Below are 22,771 nucleotides of genomic sequence, written 5' to 3'. Positions count from 1 at the left end.
CCCCAAACTCTCTTTCTGAGCATTAAAAAGTTTTTCACCACTACCACCGGCGCAGCGGGTCTCCCCGCTCCGCAGACCACGTGACTCCTCCTCTCGTAAACACGTCATCGCGCGCCTCCAATTGTCACTCGGTCTCTTCCCTTCCCTCACGACGCGTTTTAGGTGTCCACCAAGCATAAGACAGTTACTGCGCCCTTTCATCAAAACCGATTTCTGCGCCTGCCACACCAGAGCGCCGCCTTTATTTATTGGTGAGCGACCTTGCAGAAGGACATCTAACCTACGCCATTATCAGGAATTCGGAGAAGCATTTCTAGTTCCCTTGGCTGATTACACACTATGCATGACTTTGAACATTAATAAATGGCGCATTGACATCATCCGTGGCAAAAGAAAAATGATCAAGCGACTTCCCATTGAAACGCTACAAGCAGACAGGCTTTGCTGCACTTGCTGGGCGCTGCGCCGAAATCATCGTAACGCCTTATCCAGAGTTAAGCATTCAGACTGCCGGTGGCGTTTAACAACACAACCCACCTGTTGCTGACATTCGCATTACCACAGGGGCAAATGGCCAATGAATTGTTTACAGCGACAGTTCTATGGGCGACGTTCCTCTAAATGTTGTTGTCCATGCACGCACCTTAATAAGATACTTACTGCGAAGTGCGGTCATTACGAGCACAGCTACCAGCCAGGATCTTTTCCAGGAAGTAGGCACCACCATCAACTCGGAGTCACCAGCATAAAGACAAAAAATAAAACAAAAGGTGGGAAAGGAAGATGGTGCAGTTTAGAGGCGTCGGGAATGTTTTACTGCATTAGCAGTTTGGCTCACGTTTCCACAAAACTGTTGTGACCGAAGCATTATGTGGGCGGAGCGGAGCAAAGGCGGCCCTGGCAGAGAGCGAAATTGGAAAGACGCAATTAAATAGTGAATAAGAATTGCCACATCACATTGTACGATCACCTTTTTTTTTTCTGCATCGATATGCATCACTATCTTCGTCCCTTCAGGACGAAACTCCCATCAATACATGTACTATGAAGCCATGTGTTTGTAATTGGCCATACACGTTTCATTTTATAGACATGTTGGGGAACCAATATTCTTCGATATCAAAATACCAACAAGTGCCAGTAACCATGCCTTACCAGCCAGGTGCTCGATGGCTAAGGCACAGTGAAAGTATGATGGCTAAGGCATAGTGAAAGTACGACAGGAAAAGAAACGAAGTCATGGTAGCAGTGATATTTGCGTTGCACAGGATGTTACGGTCAGCTATTCTGAAATAACAGATACTGTGAGTCTGCAACTATAGGTAGCCCGCAAAGCACAAATTTGACTTCTGAACTTGTTTAGACTCGGACTGTACAGCGAAAATGATGGTGCACCTTAATCATGACACCGCCATAATTTAATGCCTGCCCTTCCATTGTGGTCTTTTAATGACACCATTTTCTCTCAGCTCAATATGCAAATGGCAAATACCATTCTGCCTGCTTTGAGCCTTCGCAAACTCCCTTAATATGAACAGTTAATTTATTTGAACTGGTGCATTGGTCTCATCAACAACAAGGGTATTAAAAAGCACCATTATTCTGAAGTTCACATAGTTTGTAAAAACTTCTAGTGCTTTTCGAGCTCAAATGACTGATGATTGTCTGTATTACGTCAACTGCAGCAAAGTCAATCACTGCAGTGGCTAATGGCGTTTACCCACTCAGCCAGGCTTCATGGGTTTGATTCCAGCCATAAGGCTAAATGCAAATATGTCCATGTAATAATGAACTTTTGGTGCATGCTGAAGAACTTCAGGTGGCATTAAAAAATCGGAAGCCCACCTCTAAGCTGTACCTTGTAGCCCACACAAGCTCTAGATGTAAAAACATTCATTTACCATTGGTGGAAATGAGAATATTTGGTTTCAGCTGCTGTTTGTTAGCAGGCAATCTTTTGCGAATTCGTTGCATCAGAATACCGTATATCACCATGGTCTTTGTGCAGGCTCCTTTCTGACAGCATATATTGACTACATTAATTCAGATCAGGAAGCAACCTTTCTCTGCACTATTTTTTTTTACATAGAACAGAAAACTACTGAGCATTGCAATAATACAGTCACAGTATTTGCCTTTTAATTACCATGAACCTTGCTTCAGATTAGACATACAGATGATAAAAAAAATGCCTTATATAAGCTTTAAAAAAAAAGTGCTTATATCTGCAATCTCTAAACATGAGGCATCTGTCACTTTGCATATCAATATCCTGCATATAAAAAAAATAAAAGCTGGGCATGATGATAGTATCTCCAAAAGATGCTAAATGTTGAGCACTAAGAGGGTCTTCTACGTTGCTACAAAAAAAAAAGCACAGTCATGCAGTGTACTGACAAAAAATGCACCAACAGGAAGCACATGAAAAGAGAATGCATTTCAATAATGTGTATTGACAAACATTTTATATGAAAGAAAACGATTTTAATTTATTATACGCGGCAATTATGTACAACCACCATAATTGATGTCTCTGGTCAACAAAGTACCCTTCTTTGACCCAAGTTCCAGGCTTTCTCAAGAATAAATGAAACAGAAAAAAAAAGAAAGGAAAACAACAGAAGGCATAAAAACATCCAAGATTATCAATAATAATTCATCATGTCTACACTTTTGTGTGTGATCTGCTTTAACAGTCTCCCTGAACTTGCCACAGAAGGAAGTAGTAAATCAGTCCTTGCAAAAAACAACTTTCTGAACAAAACATAAGTTAGAAGAACGAAACACGTAAATCTGATCAATGAAGCCAGTTGGGTTACGCAGCGGAACAAACAACAGTGGAGCACAAAATGTCCTCCACGCAACAACAACAGCAGCAGTGGCAGCAGCAGAGGCAACAACATCTTTTCCCCTTTGCAGTGGTATTAGATTACATCCGCAGCGAAGACCACATAGGCTCCGCTGCACATTCTTTGTGGTGAAACCGGTTCTTTGCACAAGTGCACTTGTTAAACCCAGGTGCACACTCTGTATACGTCACGCCCACTTTTACGGAAATGATAGTCCTGCAGTAGTCGACGGTTGATGGCCAGTGGGTTTTGCAGCTCGTCTTCTCCTTCAACACGCTGCAGTGAGCAACAGGTCGTCTCGCCTTGCTGCTGTTTTCCAGTTCGAGGCACGGTTGTCTTCACTTTCGACAAACATAAGACGGTGCTAGTGCTCTGGAATATGGTGCTCACGTGTGACGCACTGTAGTAGTATCCACAATAGTTCCTGCTGCATTCACAGCAGTAGTGGGTAGTCTCCATGTTTGCAGCCACCGTACCCATCACCATTCCGTTGATTTGCATCCTCTGGATCTAGGTGGAAGTGTCCATCCTCCGCATCCGCATGTCGGAGCTGCGCTGTGACGTGTGGGTCCAGAGAGTCTGGCACTTCTATTTGTGTGAAAGGCAGCAGCAGGTAAAGAGATGTGGCAGAAGATCCAGGTACATCCAGCCTGAAAAGCTGTGGCCAAACTTGATCCTGATGACGGCGCTGGCAACATGTTTTCAACCACCGTACAATCAATGCAACCATGAGGTGCCATCACTCTCCGCTGGAGCTTTCTCAAAAATGCTACAGCGAAGCGGTAGCTCATCAGTCGTCCCATTCTTCATCCGACTCCGAGCTATCACTGGAATCAGTGTCGTCAGCTGCACATTGAAGAAGCAAGTGCATGGCAAGTTAAAACAACATCTGCTGTGTGATGTGGCGATTATTTATAGAAAGAAAGATTACTGCTAAACAAAAGTGAACCTCCATCCTGCAATGCAGATTCAAAACAATGTGCATCTTGTACACACACAGTCCAAAGAGCACTCATTTAGAACAGATGTTCACATAGAAAAGATGATTACAAAAGCATGGCAACAGGTCACAACTGACCTCTAACGAAGCAGATGCTTTCTTTGCAGAAGTGCTCATGTCATAAAGCCTAATGTTTCAGGATTAGAAGCTCCCCCCCCAAAGCATGGCTTTATACTCTCAAAATAATTGGCAGAGCAGTTATGCATGCAACTTAAGATGAAAATGATGATGGCTGTCAGCAAAGAATAACCTGCTACTACATATCCACAGTACAGATATGATGCACTGCTGGACACCAAAACTTCCGTTCCGAAGTGCACAAGTTACGTAAATTTTTGCACTTGACAACTGCACTTGGTAGAAAGCTTTCAAATGGCAAAAGGGGAGGCCAAATGGTTTGCTTACGCATGCAGGCCCTTGCTCGCTCTTGTAGTGCTCTGGCCAGAGCTCCAGCCAGGCCTTCCAACTTGGTTTCCGACTGAGAAGTTCTGGCAGAATCCGGTACCTGGGCGGAACATGGGCCAAAATAAACTGTTGGAGTTCCAAAAGAGCACCCTACGATGCTAATAGCTGGCTGATCAAGCACCACAATCCTTCAACTGCAAGGTGCCCTACTATCTGGCTTTCTTTTCATGTGTAGATGCTCACAGTCAGCACTGCATTTAGACTGCAAGCATTAAAAAGGCTCTAGAACATCTTTTGTTGAAGATGCTCTTTGTCTGTGAGGCCTTCCCAAGTTTTTTTGGCACCAGCAGTGAGCCAAAGGCTATACTGGAGTGCCATGGGTACGGCAGGTGCAATGATTTCAATGCTTGACCAATTAGGTATTGCGCCTTGTCTCGCTGACATGCTCCTGAATGGCATTCCGCTCTTTTTGTTTTGTGCAAGAAGCCCGGCCTATGGTGGCATCTTACTTTCAATGATCCTACAAATGGCATGCAAATGTAATCAAAAACAGCAACAGCTAAAAAACTCCCAGCCCTTTTGACCTGCCCTTGCTGAAAGCAGTTACATCAGTTACTGTAGATGATGTCAGGACGGCACGAAAGAAACAAGGACGAGAAAGGCACAAGAACACAACAGGACACGCACCTGTCCTGTTGTGTTCTTGTGCCTCTCTCATCCTTGTTCCTTTCACGTTGTCCTGACATCATCTACAGCTACGAATTAACTAGCCCAAACCAAAGTACTTCTTTTACATCAATAACCTGCTCGTTTTGGCTGCACACTGGTTTCAACCATTTCACTCATCAAAGCCAATAAAAAGCAGCTCCAAAGCAAATCACTGCTTTGCAATGTGTCATACTCACCGATTTAAGCGTGACACCCTCGCGGATTTGGTCCAGCAGTGCGTCACGACCATCAGGGTTGCTATGCGTGCTGTGGGTGGACTCTGTCTCTGGGTCGACGTGCTACAAAGAGAGAAGAAACAGCCTTTGTGAACACACTGTCGAAACGAGAAGACGCTTACAGTAACAAATGCAGGGAAACCCTGATCACGCATTCGCCTTTGAGCAGTGGCCACATTTTGTGATGAATTTGTGCAGGCCAGGGGAACCATTGATAGAGGCGATGCAGTAAATGTTTTGGTTATTCAAAACGAAGCTTTTATACATACTATGTCCAGTATCACAACTCTGGTGATGCACTTTACTAGCAGACGTCACGCCACCCCAGGAAGCTTGGAATACGGATTAAAGCAAGGACGTGCGCATAATGTTGCAATATGGCACATGACTGCCTGCAATGACAGTTTTGCTGACGGCTTGGCACAATTCTCCTTGCGTTCGGCCTACGACCATTGGTGTTAGGTGCAGAATAAGTTGTATATTGATTTCATGCTGAGGTCACTGTTGCTGGTGGCAACAAGATTAGGCAGCTTGTAATAAGCAACTGCTAACTCCAAAGTGCTTACCACTAAGGCTTTGACGTGGTGAGCATAGTTCTAGTGACACTGGGACAGTGGTGCGCAACCAATTCACTGTGACTCGTCGTGTCGGCAGGTAAAATACTAGTGCACCACTAGTATTCCACAGTCAAACAAGACCACAGGCAAACATGTGATAGTGTTTTTCTCCTTTCTGCTGCAAGTCCCTAGCACAGGCACTGCTCTACATGATGTGCAGTGGCGACAGTTATATGTGGCGCCTGAACAGAATGACATGCCGCTGGCACGCTTGTACAGTGTCTCGCAAAAAGCAATTGGATAATTTGGAGCAGCCACATTTCTGGCTTGCATCCTGAGCATAGATTTCTTCATTAACATTTTCATCAGTGATTCACCCTTAAGGCCACAATTATATCACAGAACAGAAGAACACAAGTCATTTGTGTCTGCTATATATAGCAGACACAAGTAAAACACATTTGTGTGTATTGTAACAATACTGTAAAAAATGCATTGTAATAAACAAAGAAACAAGTCAATAAATCGATAAATATGAAAATATGGTACAGGAGCTATTTAGAAAAATGACCTATTTGAGGTGCATGTCACACATGCCTTGTCCTTGTCAATACTGGAATGTCCCCTGACAATGCAATCTCAGTATGAATTCCCGCAAGACCAAAACAAAGGTGGTTTATTAATGAGTGGAGAAAAAATGTTTTCACAGCCTCAGTATCGGGCAAGTCAATTATGCAAATGCATCCATTTTGTGAGATTTCCAATTATATGACATGGGTTATACATGAGGGTTGAACTGCTCAGTTTAAACTGAAGGTCAGTAATCCTCACATGCATGTTGCAACTTGCTGCCTATAAGTACCAGTAACAGTATGTCACAGGTGAAGAAGTGCTGGAGCCAGGAACTCGATGAGATAATGATACCTAGAATTTAGTATTGAGGCTACAGGAACTTTGAAGCATTCATCAGCGACTTCAGACACGCCACTGCAGATTGGGAAGCTCCACCTAATAGCCAAGCGCCGTCGGCTAGCCCAGTGAAACAAGGCGACAGCAGAGAATTGACACAAAACACAAAGACTCATGTGCCACTCACATTGAGCGCTTTGCCTTTGCGGATCTGCTCCAGCAGCGCTCCTCGAGCGTCCTGGCCGCCTCTGCCTGGTGCCCCTCCTCCTCCAATTCCATTGGCTGCCTGTGCAGGCGCTGGTGGCGGAGGGGGCGGAACCCCTCCTCCCCCCATGCTTGGAGGAGGGGGCGGCGGTGGCGGAGGGGGCGGGGCCGCCTGAGGGGAGGCTGCGGAGCGGGCCCGGCCATTGCTCAGCGGTGTTGGCGGTGCACGTGTCTGCCCCGTTCGCACAGGCGGTGGCGGTGGGACCGCCCTCGGGACTGCCCCATTTGGTGGGGGCGGAGCGTGAGGATGCGGTGGAGGTCGGCTCGGTGGCCCGCCGGTGTGCTCCCTTGATGGCACGGCAGGTGGCGCAGCAGGTGCTGTGGAAGCAAGGAACAGTGGGAAATCAGGCCATCTCACAGCAAACTGGTAACAAGAAACTGAGTGGTTATGACAGAGAATGTTTGCCATGATGCTAAAGCATAAAAAAGAAATCCATTAGAAACCTATGCCTGGCATCAAAAAGAAGTTACAAAAGTAGCTACAGACCAAACCCTGGCAACACTAAAGTTCAACCAGACAGGAGAAAGTATGGTCTTTTAAGATCACCATCATCATCAGCCTGACTACGCCCACTGCAGTCCCATGCCTCTCCAATTAACCCTGTCCTTTGCCAGCTGCGCCAACCGTATCCCTGTAAACTTCTTAATCTCGTCTGCCCTATTAGTCAGTGACATTACAGCAAAAGTAATGATTATGCCACCAACACAGATTGCTTCAGGAAATTTGGTTTCGAGTCTTTAATTCAACTTCTAATAAGGTATGCTTTTCAAGGAATCTCCTGGTTGCTAGACCATACCCTATTGAAAATTTAGCCTGTGTACAGCCCCGGGTAATTCATATCAATACAATAGACAACTTTCCCAGTCTTATGACATTTACTGAGTTAGTGTGGCAGCTTTTTAATTACCACTCTCGCAACATACCATTTGTACGCTGTGTACTCATTAATTACAATATGGAGCTTGCATTCAAGCTTTTATGTCAACATCTTTTCAGTAGTCAGCACTTTCTGGTCAAAACGGTAGGCACCACTGTGAGCAAACTTTGTGAGGGGGGGGGGGGGGGGCAAACAAAATTTTGACATTGGCTTCTGAATGTGCGTAAATCAGCTAGCACAATGTGGATATGATTTCTTTTTTGATTTGCTCATAATTTGGGCATTAATGGGTTAAGATCATTTCAATTGCACTTCTCTTTTCAGTGAAGGCAAACTAATGGACTCTTATCAGTACAAATGATTCCTTTGTTATTATTTCACAGTGTGAGCAGGATGTATTCTTTCACTTGTTTTCTAACTCATCTTCAAATGTTTGATTAATACATGTCACGTCAAGTGGAAAAAAAAAAAGTAGGAAATGACACAAAATTTCCATGCAAACCATAGAAGTTTGATGGTTCATGGAAAAGTAAGAGGAAAAGAAAAATTTGGAGTCTCAGACATGCTGACTGAGCAGTGACACGAGTCCTTGACAGTGCTGTATCAGTGTGCCATGCCAGCTTTCCTAATTTTTTCTCAATTTTGAGGGCAGAATTAGGGGAGACATTTGGGCATGTTGGTATTCTTAAGGATGCACAATGATAATCATTTAAAACAAATATTTGTCCATCTCCTATATACTGTATCGAGGCCTCAGCAAAGCCAATTCATTAGTTTTCCATCATAAAACACTCTTATATGCATGTACAAAATTTTATATGAAGTGTCACAATGGGTTGAAACTGCAAAATAAAAACACCAGGATCTGCCAGGTGAACCAGTGAAGGATCGTGGAATCACTTGGCATTTAAAGGTGCACATGGCACTAGAAATTCAGTAGAAAAAAAGGGATTTTATTACTTCTGGCGAAATCTGCATAAAAATAACGGTGATGGACATGCTACCAAGCTCATTGTTTTGAGAAATAATATTTAATGCGTTAGCTAGCTAGCATTACAAAATACCTGATTTGCAATATGAAGGATGATAGGTTTGTTGGCAACAAAAATTAGTGCAAGGTTTAGCACTTACAAAGAAAAACAAATTAACTCCACCATGCATAGAATTACATACTTAGCACCTTGAAAGGTTAAAGGAATATATAGGCAACAAATTTCCGACTGCTTGTTTCCTTCCTTGTAATTATGCATGGGTATACGTGGTGTGTGCGCATTGATTACCTCGTGGTATTAGTCTATGACCACATCGTTGAGTTGATGAAACTGAAACGGTATGGGAGAGTAAATTCAATTACGAATTATTTAGCAGTTGTTGGCGAATACCATGTGGCGATCCATGTATTCCAATGCCTTGTGCATCAATACTGAGAAGAAAGCACGCAAATAAAATGAACGGCGTCAACTGACGGGCTAGTTGGTTTTCCATGGTGTTTTACCAGCGCAAGAAGACACGGACGAAGGAACATGGACAAAGACATGGACAAAGTGCCCGTTTGTCATTGTCCATGTTCCTTCATCCGCGTCTTTTTGTGCCGGTAAAACACCAAATAAAATGAGGTGCCTGCAGTCCTTGATCGGGGAGACACACACATATTATGTGACAAACAAGAGGCTGTGTCTTGGAGCAATACCAGTAGGGGGTCAGAAGCAAGCTCACTGCAGCAAGGACTTCTGAGACCATCTTAGAGGCAACTGGAGTGTGCGGGCTTAAGAAGAGCATCTGTGTTTGTACTATGCAGTATATGGAAGTATCCACAGGTGACCGAATGAACAAGAGGTGCATTAAATCAGGCAAGTGTGCACAGCAGTTCCCTGAGCATCACCAGAAACCTACCTTTGTGATATTTTTACCAAAGCACATCTGTAGAATAAGAAACAATAATTGTTTTCACTCTTATGCCAGCTGTAGAGACATGGGACATTTAAATGCTCAGAGTTTCCAAATATAAACAACAGAATGCATTATGTCTCAATAAGTTGAAAAGTTTGAAACTGTGCGGAAATGGACAATGTGAATGACTGCTCTTCCACATACAATTTGCAAAATTCTACCAGGAGCTCTCACTTGCTCAGCTGCTTCAATCCATGTATTCACCTCAACAAACAGGATCACAACCACTTCGTATGTTGGTGCAAATGTGAAAGCCTTCTCGTCATCAAATGTGCTCAACAGAAATTGCACGATCATTTATTTTCCACAGCAGAGATCTTAGGGAAGGCTTTTCCCCTATGTTTTGCCAACATTAACTAAAGCATGTCAAAGGTGCGAAAAACCATCTTTTTAACAATTGTGCTCAAGAGAAATGGCTGGCTTGTTGTCTATAGTAGTTGGATATAAGTGTAAAAAAACTTCTCAAAGGATGCCCTCCAGCCAATAACATCAACTAGTTCTCACTGCGTCATGGTTAATCCTTTATCATGCATGAAATCGTAGGTGACTGGTAAGTGCCTCTGTGAAACGGGAATAACCGCGATGTCATGATCATCGCTCGACGCCAGTGGCTGGAAATTATGGGGATTCAATGCTGTGTTCTTGACTTGTATCCTATTAATGATGAGGTGCTTTCCAGTCTTTGGGTGCCAGATTTTATGAAATAAGATGGAAAAATCTACCCTGAAATCAAAACTGTTTCATTTCTGAAGCCGTAAAAATTGTCCCCATAAAGTCTGCAAAATGAAAAGTGGGGAAAGTTGGCAATGTGCCATCGTTTTATAGGTGTCAGGCTCAATACACCATGCCAAAACCACGTCCACAAAGGAGCACAGCTGCCAAAACAACCTAAAGCAGGGCAAAGGTGTCAGATATAGCACAGGTGATTTGACTTTTGTGGCACTACATGGTACTGAGCTTACTACACCAAGCTATACTTTAGACTTGCATGTAATCAGAATATGCAGCAGACCAGCAGCTGCCTCTGATGCAGGCATCTAGGAACTCACCAGCGGAACCTGTCTTGCCAGCGCTGCCCTTGATCATTTCAGCTCCACCGTTCTTGGCAATGAAGTCGTAGATGAACTGCCGTGTTCCGGGCTCTTTGAGGTCCTTCTCTGTGACCATGGCCATCTCGAAGAGTGTGCTCAGCTCCTGGCTGTCCACATAGTTCTCCAACTGCAGGGGAGGGAAAAAAAAAAAGAAAATCGAAGCAACAAACAAAGAGAAAATTTCAGTTTTGCACTCTGAAGCAGGCATGCAAAATGCAAAAAATACTAATTCTGAACAAACAATGCAAATGTGAGACTGTGCACTCGACTTAAGAAACGGTGTTGAGGGCTGCAAAGCGTACTTTTAGAAAAGCCCATCTAGTATGGCCTTTTTTTATGCATGCCAAGGAATAGGTTTATGGGGGTTTAACGTCCCAAAGCGACTCCGGCTATGAGAGACGCCATAGTGAAGGGCTCTGGAAATTTTGACCACCTGGGGCTCTTTAACGTGCACTGACATAGCACAGTACACGGGCCCCTAGAATTTCGCCTCCATCGAAATTCGACCACTGCTATGCCAAGGAATAGAATGCAGTTCTTTTGCAGGCCATGTTCTGAAAGTACAGGCTTGTGGCTACGAAACTGATGTCACTGCCCTCCCTCACCCATAAACACCCTTCTTATTAGCATATTGCAAGAAGAATAATAGACAATCAAAGCCAAGCGCATACTTAAGCCTAGATGAAATCTTCAGTGAACTGCAAACACTGCTTATTTTCTTGACCAGTATGATGATGTGGGTCTAGCTTGCTAACATCAAAATGAGAATGTGCAAATTTTTTTTTTCACAGACCACTACTGTGCATTATGGCAAACACCATTTCAGGTGCTTCCACGCACTGGCCAGGGAACAGTGTAGCTCCTACCTTAGTCTGGAATGTCAACAAACGTGAAGCCTACAGTAGAAAGTAATCAAGCAAGTTTTTTGCCACAATTGAGAGCAGAGAACATGAACGTTCTTCAAGTGGGGTAACACCTGAACAAACGCTGCCAGTGCAGTGCTACACGTTGAGAACAGCAACAGTGAGCACTGACACAAGCAAAGAGAAATGCGATCTGCTCTCGTCCTCACTTTGTTGGAACAAGTATGCCTCACTTTGTTGGAACAAGTTTCAGCTTTTACACAACTTGCTGCAGAGCGTTTAGTTAAGAAATTGTTGACAGAACAAGATTCTAGAACACACAACCTCTTGGCGCATGATTCCTCAAAGTTCCACCACAATACAAACAAGCCTGAGACTAATGTTAGTGCAAAGGCATCTGCACTTTTGCACTGAAACATGCAGAGGGAAATTCACGCAATTTCTAGAAAGTGGAATTCATGTAGTATGTTAGACATATAGTCTGCTGAATTGCATCAGGTGCTGTGTAGACATGAATTTAAGTAGCACTAGCAATCTACCAGTATTCTTCATTTTATTTTTTTTGTTCAAAATTAAGCCCATTTACCCACATAGAACTAAAGTGTCCTCAAACTGAAGACCACTCAGTGTTTTTTTGTTTTTCAATAAATACAGTAGTGAAAAGAAAGAGCAGAGTGAAATACTTAAATTAATCTTCAAAACATTTAACCTATGCCTCCTCAGAAGTGCTTTCCAAGGAAAAATGCAATGTGCTTTGCAATGTACACACTTATCAATAGTTTTGTACTTCCGGGCTAGCTGCCACATTGTTTGTCTCAGGGGGGCTTAGTATGAGCATGAAACTGTCTCTATCAAGCAACAGCCTATTATTCATATAGCTGTCCATGCGAATTTAGTGCATGAAATTACAGAATTAGACACAAAGGGAGAAAAACTTAATTCTGCCACTTCCAAGCTGCCACCTTGCAGACATTGCTATTTTAATGAACAATTAAACTATCCCTACAAACACTAGTTACGTCGTCGTCCAGGCAGAACAGCTACCACAAGAGACTATACATCTGCAATACTTTACTACATACAAAATAAAAGTGCCATCACAAAACAAACAATGGGTGATACAAAGGGTACAAGCTTTCCCCTGGCTTGGTGCTTGCTAGTAGGGGCTGAAATGCTTGGAAAATGGGTCTTTGACCCCACCTTGAATAATCGAAAAATACCTTCTGCCATGGCGCTCCTTGGCAAGACACCCTTGCGCCATAAAAATCCATCATCATCACAAAACATACCACTAATTATTCAAAGCAGCCCATTAAGGGCAGAGGCTGGTCTTAGAAAAAAAATTTTTGTTAATGAAGTCACAATAACGAAATCTTCCGAGTAATGTGTACTTTTGTATGCAGATTCCAAATATGTGATTCAATTTTATGTAAAACAAGTCCTTGTGCACTTATATAAGAATGTTATGTAACTTTTTGCCGAGAGCTTGCAATAAATTTTGCTGCAGGAAACTTTGCAATAAGGGCAAATTTGTTACCCTGCCTATCACAGAAGCTGAGTTACAGGGTTTTGAAGCTGCCACGTCACAAACGGGAAGAAAAATTTGTTATTTGTGATGATTTCAAAATTCTATAACTCGCATTCTACAACAGGCAGGATGATAATTTTACCCTTATTGCATAGCTTGATGTCACGAGAAACCAATGGCGTGCGACCTAGCAAGTTCCCTGCAGCAGAATTTATTTCAAACGCTCGGCAAAAAGTTACATAACATAATGGATAAGTGCACAAGGACTTGTTGGGCATAAAATTAAATTACATATCTGGAATAAGCATGCAAAAATACATGTTCTCCGAAGATTTCATAATTGTGAATTCATTAATAAAGATTCATTTCTAAGACCCTCCTCCCCCCTTAAACACCAGCAAAGCTCCTTTCTATTTAAACCCTTAATGGCAAACTTCCTCACAAATGCACGCACAGCCAAGGCATGAAATCCAGCCCATATATCGTGTAGTGTGTTAAGCGTACTCACGTCAAATCCTTTGTCAGGATCCCAGCCAACATGCTGTATATGCCTGAAATGAGAAATGATAAAAAAATAAAGAAAAACATAGATGCCAAAGGCGAAGAAGACACGAAGCAAGAGTCGACCATGTCACTTGGCAGCCAGCCACACGGAGAGCATCAGATGCTTTTCCTCATTTAAATGAGCGAACGTTGCGACACATTATGGCACAGAACGTGCCCATCTGTTGTGCAAGAGAGAATCGCCACAGCAGCAGTGAACGCACTTACTTGAAGTCGGTCGGGTTGCTGATGTCTGCCTTCGTGTACCTCCGCTGCTCCTTTGGCTTCTTGGCCTTTTTGTTGCTCGTTTTTGATGATTTCTTATTGGAGTGCTGGCTGGGAAGGCCATTTGTACCTGTACAATAACCAAAGGAGGGCGCTCAGGACGCAGCGACCAGCAGGTGCTTACCGCTTTTCCAACTAGAATGAGCACACAATACTGCGCAAGTGGACATCAACACTCATTGCTGAACTAAAACATCTGTTGCATAAGCCTGGGAATTGTTTAGACGTGTTACTATACACTTCTGTGCAGTTTTAAAAATATAAGTTTGTCATGGTCCTTACGTGGTACAGGTAACAGAATATAATGAGTAATAAAGTTCACAGTACTATAGAATACTTCCAAGTGTGAGCATTTCTCGACTGCACTTGAGCCTTCCTTGCCAACGCTGGCTATTCATACCTCAGTCAGACCGTTGACAAGACAAAAAGATAAAACAACCAAACAAAAAGAGCCAGGTAACTGGCTGATATGGTTGCACTTACTAGGACCCATAGGAATCCGAGGATCATGGATAGGGATGGATTGATTATTTTTGGCAGCCATTTGTAACCTATTTCTTTCTGTGTGCAAGAAGAAAAAGAAAAGGAATATGACAGATATAATACACAGTGCCCAAGAAACAATGTCATTGAAATGGCTAAAATGGTTGCTAACAGTAACCATCACAACACACTGCATAGCTTTAAAACAGGCAGCCTCCTTCCCTTGCCTCTATTTCCACAACAAACGACACAGCAGTGGTAACCCAGCAAACTGGCGAGTTAGCTAAAGGTGCAACTAAATTATACCAACAGCAACTGGCACTCAGCGAACTTACTACAATAAATGTACTTAAGTAAAACTTGGTGCTGGGCTAGCTGGTAGGACATAGTTTAAAAGCAAAATAGCTCAATGCAAACGACCACAGGGCGAGGAAAAGATGTGTGTCGTGTATTCTTTTCGTCGTCTTAGAAGCTTGCGTCCTGTTTAAAAAGTCACTGAAACTGCCAACTGCAAGAATGCTTCAGGCCATCTCAGGCAAGATGAAACTATGCTACTACCAGCAGCTGTCCACAAGTCAGGCGTATCTCGGTCAGTTCTAGTTGCGGTGATTGGGCACATCGCTGCATGTGGAATTGCACTACTTACCTTCCCTCTTTTGTCTCCGAGTCCGCAGCTTTTCTTCAACGGCGTTTCCGAAATTCGCTGCCTCGTCGTCAAACGCAAAGTTAAGGCCTGCCTGGCAGTCCTGTAAAGAAGCATAACTCATTTTGCTTGACCCATACACTTTTTCTAAACAATACAATTGCAAGAAGATGACAGAAATTTCCACTTACATCTGCCTCGAATGTGTGGAAGTATGGAAGCTGTGCCTTGTAGGTGAATTCGACAAAGAGCTCCTGTTCCCAGGCGAAGTCGTGCTTCTGCGTAAAAAATGCAATGACAACAAAAAAATTGCATACAATCACCTGAACTGGGCTGTGAATGATGGTGGCACCTTTCCGCCAACATCTCATTTTTTGAGAGATGCTTTCTAAAGCTGTTTTTGAGATGTCCCTTGTACTGAGATGTTGCTCTATCAGCTATTATAGCAAAATTTTCGGTAATGTCCGCGACTGCTGGACGAGGTTACTGCAGAAGTTAATCTCTTGATTATGTTCTTCTCCTTGTCGCAATGCTAGGCACAAACCAAGTAAGAAGAGGCCTTTGTATGCCAGTTCCTGTGCCTTTATTTATTACAGTCTCCCCCTTTCAACGCTAAGCCTTCCCTCACATTTTTCTTCACAAACAGCCCTGTTGTCACTTTTTTTCTGAGATATCACTCTTAGCAACTGCCAATGCAGAAAAAATATCAAATGCAAAAAGAGTATTCCTGCAGAAAGAATGCAGCAACAAACCATGGAGTTGGTTTTATAGCTTATGGGCTTTCACGTGCAAAAGTGACTCAGGCTATGAGGGACGACATAGTGAAGGGCTCTCGACAATTTCGAACACGTGAGGTTATTTAACGAGCACTGACACCTCACAGTACATGGGCTTCTAATATTTTGCCTCCACTGATATGCGACTGCCGCGGCCGAGACTGAACCTGTGTTTTTCGGGTTAGCAGCCAAGCGCCATAACCAATGATCCACTTTGGCAGCCCTTTAGAGATCATGCAGGTTCATTAAAAAGCACTGTTTCAACCAAAAAACAAATGAACAAAATGCATCTCTGAAAAGGGCTCTGAAACACTGTTACAATAAAAAGTGACATAAAGAACTGCCAAATGTAGTGAAGTAAATAAATGTAAAGTTCAAACGGTCAGGCTAAGAGTTCTACTTAACAAAACACGTTGTGGGGCTAGTTGGTGAAGCATAGTTTCTCGAAGTTCTTTATAGCGCTACAAAAAAAAAAAGGAAACAAGGACACAGGAGGAAGTACAGGGACACAGGAAACGCCCGTCCTGTGTACTTCTTCCTGTGTCCTTGTTTTTCTTTTTTGTAGCGCTATAAAGAACTTTGAGAAACTAAGAGTTCTACAACCACAACAGAAGCAACAATTGTGAGCTCTGTCACTTTGTCAATTGAAGCAAAATAATTTATACTTTCCAAGCAGAATTTAGAGTTTATAAATACAATTTCCAGCTGAAATGAATGTTTTTAGAGGTAAAGGTGCATTTTTTGAAGTTATCTGATCTGGCTAAAATTAAGCTCCAATTGCGTAAGCTGTGGGAGAGCCGACAGGATTGAACAGACCTCACAATGTACAAATTCATATTTCTTAGTGCCACATAAAAATAAAAATAAATGAATAAAGTGACTGAAAAAGATGTGCATAATTATACTGTGGCTATAGTGTTGCAGTAGCTCATCATTCCATTGTTCACACAAGAGTAGTTACTGCACTGCCCCGAGTGTGCATTTGTTAGTTTCTGTGCAATTTCTGTGTTCACGTTTTTACGAGCATTGAACACTTAAACACATTTCATTTTTGCTTCAGACATCGTTTTGTTAGAACACGCCTTGGCCTGTTCATCTCAGAAGTGATTTCACAGCACCAGAACAATGTGGGCCTTGCCTTGTGCATCCCCAGTTATACCCAATTCCAATAAAATAACTACATGCCTACTACTGAACTTGTACTCGTAAAAATTTGTATGTGGAAACAGGTCAGCTGCATAAATGTAGAAAATGTTGCAGGTGCAAGAGCAACCTCTCTGCAACTGACTTTTAAAGCAATACTCTATGTACATATGCTGAAAAAAAAAAAAAAACCTAATCACATATGCAGATTCTTGCCCTTTGGTAAGACCACGTTTGAAAAAAATTTTCTGAAAGCAGGCACCAGCCCAAGGCACCCTTTACGAGCCACCCTCAGCAACACTCACATCAAAGTCATAAAGACGAATGAAGAACGCTTTCGCAGCATTGTCCTTGATGAAGCAGGCAACACCGCAGCAGCGGCGCTGCCACCGGTCATGCCTGGGGGGTGGTCCCGACTGGTAGATTTCCGCAATGCCCATGGCAAGCACCTGCAGAGAAAGGATTGCATGTCCATGCTACAGATAACAGTGCCCGTGACAATTTCAACTATGTTTTATTGGCATACAGAAGCATGGAAAAATCTGAGGCACTAATTAACTGCCTTGTTTCCTTTAATTTACCTCAAGAATCTCAAATGGGGGCATTATATGAGGAATGAAAAATAAATGGACAAGCACCAGTCTCTTAACCATGCTTTGCTTCGATAGCAGTTGAGCACGAGCACCAACACGGTCACTTGATACTTTACAAATGGGCACATTTTTGTGTAATGCTATGGGGAAGATTTGCATGCTGCCTACAGTGACTATGCTGCAGTGCCAAATCGATTAGAAGGCACAGCATTTCATTAGGAATGAGGATGGCGCCATTCAATAGACATGTAGCCTCAGAGGCCAACTTATTGTCACCCAGACGAATATGCACAAAATTACTAGCAAAAAGTGGAACTGCTTTCTAAACTAGGCCTCTCCTGTTTGAAGGAAAAAAAAAAAGAGTGAATAAGCTGCTTCGTTTAATTTCATTTGTGGTTTCGGCTGGGGTGGCCAAGTGACGTGGTCCCAGGCTCAGTAGTGGGCGTGACCAAAGAGGGTTTTATTCAGGAAACACGGGTATTTATAGGATGGAATCACGTGACAGGAAGTGGCCGATATAAAAGTACACATACACATAGACAAATAAGAAGATGATCTGCTAAACACAAACGGAATCCAAAACTCAAGGTACACTGTTCTCTTCTGTTCTTAACTTTATTAAATAATCTAATGCTTTCTTTCTGACACTCCTAACAAGTCGTTAACAACACTGCTAACAATTCCCCTCCATGCACAACAACTCTTAGATGGCAGAATGACAGCTGGCTGCCACCTCTCGTAGTGGCTGGTTCTGTCCCTACATGACGCTTCGGGGTAGTTTCACGACCAGCAGAGTTATCTAAGCACCCTGCTAGCAATGTAAAGTACGCACCGGAACTGTGCAGGCCACTGCATACCTGCTGCACATCTCACTGCTAAGCAGTGCAGCTCCTATGGTGCCTCCACCATTCCTAAGCTCTAAAGATCCAGGTTCATTGTCATCTTTCGCTCCCCAGACTTCTAGAGCCTTGTGGAACTGCATCGTTAGCAAAGTCATTCCTGCTTACATGTTAGCAAACAATAGCCCGATAACACTGCATACTGTGCAATTTTCATGCTCTGTATGTGAACTAGCCGAAATCTATGGGTTTTTTCGAACATTTTTAGTTGATAATCGCATCACATTCCTTAGAGTTCCCTCACTACGGTAGAAAAAGCCGCTTTTCAAAATAAAGGTAGGAATATTTAAAGAGCAAAAACCATGAAAGCGAAACAGAAACTAGGTTTTGACCAAACGATGACGTCACGACCGACCATCCTGTGATGTCGCGGATGCTGTCACAAAATTTATGACTGGACAAACTGGTGACTGTAAGTGAGAGCTTGGGTCGTTATTTGTCTGAAATGACCAAAATTTTGTCCTTCAGCACGCGCAGAGCATATAACGATGGCTGTGCTCCAGTGACGTCGCACATGCAAGGTTGCCCATAGAAATCTCCCTGACTGAGGCAGCGAAATGAGAACTTTTAAAATTCAGTTGTAGAGTGACAACACATCAGCCTGCTGAGAAATTTGGCACAAAGGACCAGAAAACGGATGAGAATGTCGCGTAAAAGTTTCAGTAAAATTAGAAAACAAAAAAGGCGCCAGAGCTGCCCTTTAAGGCAGCGCGTGCCACAGGCACAAGAGAGAACTGCTTGTACAACGAGCCACCAATTACGAATTCTCTAGTGCATTCATTTAAACACACTCCTCACACCTGCCCGTTCTTTCCTAGACTGTCTCCGATCCTCCCCAGTGTGCCCCAACTGTCCCAAATCCTATGCTAATTTGGGACATTCCCTGACCTCCTACCCCACTGCCATTCAATCACCCTTCTATCTCTCCCTACTTCTGCACAACAGTCAGCTGTCATAGTTCATGATCCTAAGCCACTGAAGGCCAGATCCTCAAATTTGAAGCGCACACCGCTTTGAGGCAACATTATGCATGTTTTGTGTGGCAAAGTGGATATCAGTGGTTAAAACCTTGCTGTTGTGACAACTTTAATGACCTCTTAATCCTCGACAGGCATAGGCTGCAACATGTCAGCAACCAATATCTCTCCCCCCCCTTTTTTTCTTTGTTCATGAAGGGAAAGAGCCTGACACATTCTCTGGTCATATCACGATCAGATAATGAACCCTGTTTTCTGAATGCAGTTTTACCATTCAGTAGAGCTTAAAGACGGTGACAATTTGTACCATTTCTGTCTAAAAATGTAAATAAATAAGCTGCCAACTATTTGTGCCTGTACAAACAGTTTCCTACCAACAAAAACTGAAACCACCAGGTTCAGTAACTGTGAATTCTATTTTAGATCAGTACTGAACATCTTCAACTTGTTCCTACCGCTCTTCTTTTAGGTATCTAGCTGAGGTACAGTGAAACAGCCAAGTAAAGAATACACCAGGTTTCTGGGGGTGTCGCTATTCTGTTTCTATGTGAAAACACATGGCTACTGCATGTGATTGCATAACAGTCATCTATTGTATGAATTCTGCATGCAGCCATTCACCAATCCAGATGAAAAAGAAGGATGATAAATGCTGCAGGTATGGGCAGTCACAGCCCCCTCATATGCGGTATTGTGATAATGTGGGCAAACAATGAGGTCAGCACACTGTGCACTAAAAAATGATGTAAAAGACCAGACAAGACAGCGCAGCACTGATAAGCAACCCAGCTGTTTACAGCACAGGACGCAATATACGCAAAGGAACAAATAAGCAACACAGGAAAGCGAGGCACGGGATAATATGAAATCTATTCGTTCTGTGTCTTCCTTTTCTTGTGTGCTATAGCCTGTATTTTAGCATTGCTTCTTTCTCTGCTTAGCTCGTTCCAGCATAATACTCCATAACCACGGCACTGCGTAGGCATGCTACAGATAACTGCAGGCACTGAGACCCCCGACGCCATTAGTGTTGCACAATGTGTAACGTAATATGCATTTGATGTGCACCTACAAACCTGAGTTTCGCCTTTAATGTTCCGACTCTTCTTGCACACAAGATTTCAGTCATATAAGTGTCTCTGGCAGAAACGAAATGCAAAGTAACTGCTTTATGCAAGTGCCCGAGCACCAAATCATTGTGAATTCAGCGACACTTAAAACGAAACGAAACAAGTCGCGGCTGCCGCAAGGCAACCAGGATGCGATGAACGGTCGTCAACGCCGATGGAGAGCAGATGTGTCAGCGGCCGCGCCGGCTCGCTCACGTGAAACTCGCACCGCTAAGAGTCTTTTATCATCCGACACCTACTAGACGGACTTTGCCCCGGGGAGTGCTATGAGGCAGTGACGTCTGCAGCGCGTACGTCACGGCAACTACGCGAGATTAAGTACACTTCCTCAGCGCACCGTGAATCCTGCCGACGGGAGAGCAACAATGCCGGGCATTGTACTACGGTACGGGAAGAGTTAAAATGAGTTCTTTCACTACAAACTGACTTAATGCGGCGAGGAACAGGAGTGCTCTTCAAAAGATAAGACGCGTGAAGTGGGCTGGTTCCGTGTATTGTTAGATTGGAAGGTGCAAGCGAAGCGCGAGTCTGCGCATGGCGTCAGTGAGCGCGACGTCTCGCACATAGCCGTCCAAACGGAAAAAAAGAATGAGGTAGCAGTGAAGGGGGGCGAGCCAGCTCAGTGGAACGGATATTCGCTCCGACGCCTGCCTGCCGCGCCGAGGCTCGCTAGCTGGCGAGCGAAGCGGCGGCTACGCTGCCACACTTCGTCAGCCGAGGCCCTCGCCGACAAAATCGCGGCGACCTAGTTGACGATTTTCGACGCGGCGTTTGCCTTCTCTCTACCTGTTCGTTTCCTTAATTGCCGCCGTCTCGACAGCGTTTGACGCCCCCTCCTTTCTTTACTTCTATTTTCAGCCTCCCCGTATTACCTCCTCGAACGACGGCCCGATTCGACATCGATTTCTAATTTGTCAACGAAAAGGAACCGTGGCCGCTATTATCGGAGAGGAGAGGCCAGCGCCGAGGCACGCCTGTTGTAGCACCCCACAGCAGGCGGCTAACGACGGCCTGCCGAGATAAACACTTGCGTTCCTCTCCAAATACAAGCGGTAGCGGCGACGACCAATTCGCGGACGGTGGGGGCCGCTTATCGACGCGCAGCACGACCCGTGGGATACCGCAGCTAAAGCGTTCGCTCTAGCCCAAAGGTTGTTTGGCTGGTTGTCACCACCGAAGTGCTTTTTTTTCTGGACTCCGTGGCCACAAAAGGAAAGACGCTCACTGGACGCCTCAGTGTTTGTTCTCCCAGGCTAAACAAAGCCGCTGTCATCACTGCAGCTTCAGCGAGGATGACTAAACAAACACACTCTCTCCGGTCCTACCACTGATGACTAGGATCCGCCGCTTGAAGCGGCGGCGGCAGCTGTAGCAATGGGCGCCGAAAAGGCAGCGGCCGTTCTCTGAACGGCTCCACTCGAGTCCTTCATTGGGCGACAAAGGGGCAATTGAGGGGCACCGAGAAGGCCGTGGGCGCTGTCGCGCGCGGCTTACCTGCCATCTGCGATCCCTGCAGGCGGAGATGATCGTGTCGTTCTCCTCGGCAGTCAAGTGTACCGAGCCCCGCATTTCGGGCCCCTGCTGGCCTCGGTACGCATTGCGTGGTGGCTGATGATGAGACATGTCGGCTCTCATGGGTTTCACGGCGGTGGCAGCGGGGATGAAGGGATAATCGCGACCATCTTATTACGGTTCCGTTCGGGGAAGCGGACGCGGTTTGACGGAAACGACGACACACATCGCACACGGCAGCAACCAGCGCCCGATGGCTGCAAATAACTTTGCGCTGGCGACTTGCGGACTTGGATTGGCTTGACCGACTGCGGCTTCACTGGCTTGTGTCGAGCGAAGAGCCGTTTGTCTGTTGTGGCTGTTGCGGCGGCTACGCAATGTGACGTTTCTTTCCTGCAAACAGCAAGCAAACAGGTTGATATTAGACTTACTCTTAGCTTCATAACTTCATTATTTTCTGCATGCGGCATAAGAACAAATTTAGAACCAGCATTACGAAAACGTCAATTCTACTTATAGTCTCAACAATTGCGACTTGAACATAATTTG

The 22,771-nt window shown here is 44.2% G+C and overlaps 1 protein-coding gene across 1 annotated transcript; it reads right to left on the bottom strand.

The window, feature by feature from the left end:
- Positions 1-1,062: 1,062 nt before the first annotated feature.
- Positions 1,063-22,519, bottom strand: LOC144107777 (actin nucleation-promoting factor WAS-like). Its single transcript, XM_077640945.1, has 12 exons — positions 22,205-22,519; positions 17,417-17,560; positions 15,384-15,470; positions 15,196-15,295; positions 14,550-14,627; positions 14,010-14,136; positions 13,747-13,789; positions 10,806-10,974; positions 6,852-7,246; positions 5,160-5,261; positions 4,255-4,354; positions 1,063-3,695 (listed from the first exon to the last, which is right to left on the bottom strand). Exons 1-12 carry the CDS (start codon positions 22,343-22,345, stop codon positions 3,640-3,642), a joined length of 1,542 nt encoding a protein of 513 aa, XP_077497071.1. The 5' UTR covers positions 22,346-22,519; the 3' UTR covers positions 1,063-3,639.
- Between the last annotated feature and the right edge of the window lie 252 nt (positions 22,520-22,771).

Source organism: Amblyomma americanum, chromosome 10 (genome assembly GCF_052857255.1).
Source record: "Amblyomma americanum isolate KBUSLIRL-KWMA chromosome 10, ASM5285725v1, whole genome shotgun sequence".
NCBI lineage: Eukaryota > Metazoa > Arthropoda > Arachnida > Ixodida > Ixodidae > Amblyomma > Amblyomma americanum.
Note: the sequence above shows the minus strand (reverse complement) of the source record. Positions and strands in the feature narration are given on the sequence as shown.